The sequence below is a fragment of the Sarcophilus harrisii genome, chromosome X (genome assembly GCF_902635505.1).
Source record: "Sarcophilus harrisii chromosome X, mSarHar1.11, whole genome shotgun sequence".
NCBI lineage: Eukaryota > Metazoa > Chordata > Mammalia > Dasyuromorphia > Dasyuridae > Sarcophilus > Sarcophilus harrisii.
The window spans coordinates 82110512-82112324 of NC_045432.1; the positions used below are offsets into that span (position 1 = coordinate 82110512).

Sequence of the window (1813 nt, forward strand, 5' to 3'; positions counted from 1 at the left end):
TCCCTCCTCCTCCTCACCAAACCCAAATCGAGAAGAGTGAGGCTAGTTCCCTGGCCTTCTCCAGATGTTTTTAAGAACTCCCTGCGCCTGGGCAAGCTCTCAGCTCTCCTGGTGACCTATGCGGCCAGTGCCCTCCTGCACGTAAGGAGCGGGCAAGGTGGAGGTTCGGGGCTGGCCCTTCTTGCCCCGCCTCTGCCCCATGGCCTGGCCTTCTCTCCACCCCCCAGGGCTTCAGTTTCCACTTGGGGGCCGTGCTGCTCACCCTGGCCTTCATCACGTATGTGGAACACGGTGAGAAGCCTCCTTCCCTCCCCACCCCTTTGCTCAAATCGCCATCCCTGTTGTGTCCTTTCCTCGACCCCCCCACTCGACCGGCTCCCGGCCTGGCTCCTTCTCCGGGCCCGGCAAGCTCCCTCTCTTCCTTCCTTTGGTGCCCCTGCCTCCCCAAACCTGTCAACTCTCCTGTCCTGGTCCTCAGTGCTCCGGAAGCGGCTAGCGACCATCTTCAACGCTTGTGTGCTCTCTAAGCGCTGCCCCCCAGACTGTGCACACCGACACCGCACGGTAAGATGGCCTTCCTTCCCCTTCCTCGGATCCCATGTAGCCTGAAGGGGCCTCAGGGCCCTCCCTTTGGGGCCCGCCCTCCCCTCTCCCTCACACCACTCCAAACAACACTCCCCCCATTCCCATGTCCTCTCCAGGGTCTGGGCGTGCAAGCACTGAACCTGTTCTTCAGGGCCCTGGCTGTCTTTCACTTGGCCTATCTGGGCTCCCTCTTTGACGTCGACACTGACGACGCTACTGAGGAGCAGGTAGGGTCTGACGAGCCTCCCGCGAACCGGTGTAGGGCCTGGAAGAGGCCGGGGGCCCAGGGTGTCACTTGGCCATCCATCGGCTGTCCTTCCGGGTGGCCCTCGCTAACGCCCACCCTCGACACCCTCCGGGCGGGGTGGACCAGGCCTCTCTGCCACTGCCGTGCTCATCCCCTTCCCATCATCCCCTTCCCAGGGCTACGGCATGTCCCACACCGTCCGCAAGTGGTCTGAGCTCGGCTGGGCCAGTCATTGGCTGACTTTCAGCTGCTGGATCTTCTATCGCCTCATCAGCTGAGGGCCTCTCCCACCTCTCCTTCTCTTTCTTCCCCCTTGTGGGTCCTCAACACCTGCCCTGGGCATAAGGTGGAGTCCTGGCCACTGCGGCCCCCCCTCCCCCAAAGGGGCTCTAGGGATTCGGGGGGGGGGAAGGGCTCATTGGCGGGCAGGACCCCGAGACCATGTCTTCCACTCCTACATTCTGCTAGAAAATTCCCCTTTTTTATAAATGGTTTGTTATTGTCAGATAAAACTAGGTAAGGCACACGTGGCCTGGCTGTGTGTGTGAGCTCTTTCCCTAACTCGGAGCCCTCCCAGCAATCAAGAGGCAGGAGACAGAGGGCCAATGGAATCCCGAGGGCCTTTTATTGGCGCCTTGCTCCAGGCTCCCGTGGGGGAGCCGGGACTCCGGGCCTAGCCCACTTGCTTGTGCTGTTGTCCCGGAAGGGCTCCCAGATGCCCAACTCAGGTGCCCGGTGTTCTTTGAGGATGTAGGCCTCTCACCAAGACAAGCAGATGGGGGGGGGAGGTCTGGAGCAGCACCCGGGGCCTCCTGCAGGCTGTTCTCGAAGGAACAAAGGGATCAGGAAGGGACGACCAGTGGAGACAGCTGGATGGCGTCCAGGGCTTGGGCGGAAAGGGGGGAAATCAGACTAAAAAGGGCTGTGAAAATAGCCCGGAAATCAACAGAGAGAGCCCCTTACTGACTCCAGCCGTGATCT

General features: G+C 61.3%; 1 protein-coding gene across 1 annotated transcript in view; it reads left to right on the plus strand.

Annotated features, from left to right (window-relative positions):
- Nucleotides 1–1362, plus strand: part of PORCN (porcupine O-acyltransferase) — a gene marked incomplete in the record, with an annotated part of 1909 nt that extends 547 nt beyond the window's left edge. The window contains 5 exon segments of the mRNA XM_031944765.1: nt 65–141; nt 228–291; nt 479–564; nt 702–812; nt 1009–1362. Of these exon segments, the coding sequence (XP_031800625.1) occupies nt 65–141; nt 228–291; nt 479–564; nt 702–812; nt 1009–1110 (440 nt within the window).
- Nucleotides 1363–1813: the final 451 nt, after the last annotated feature.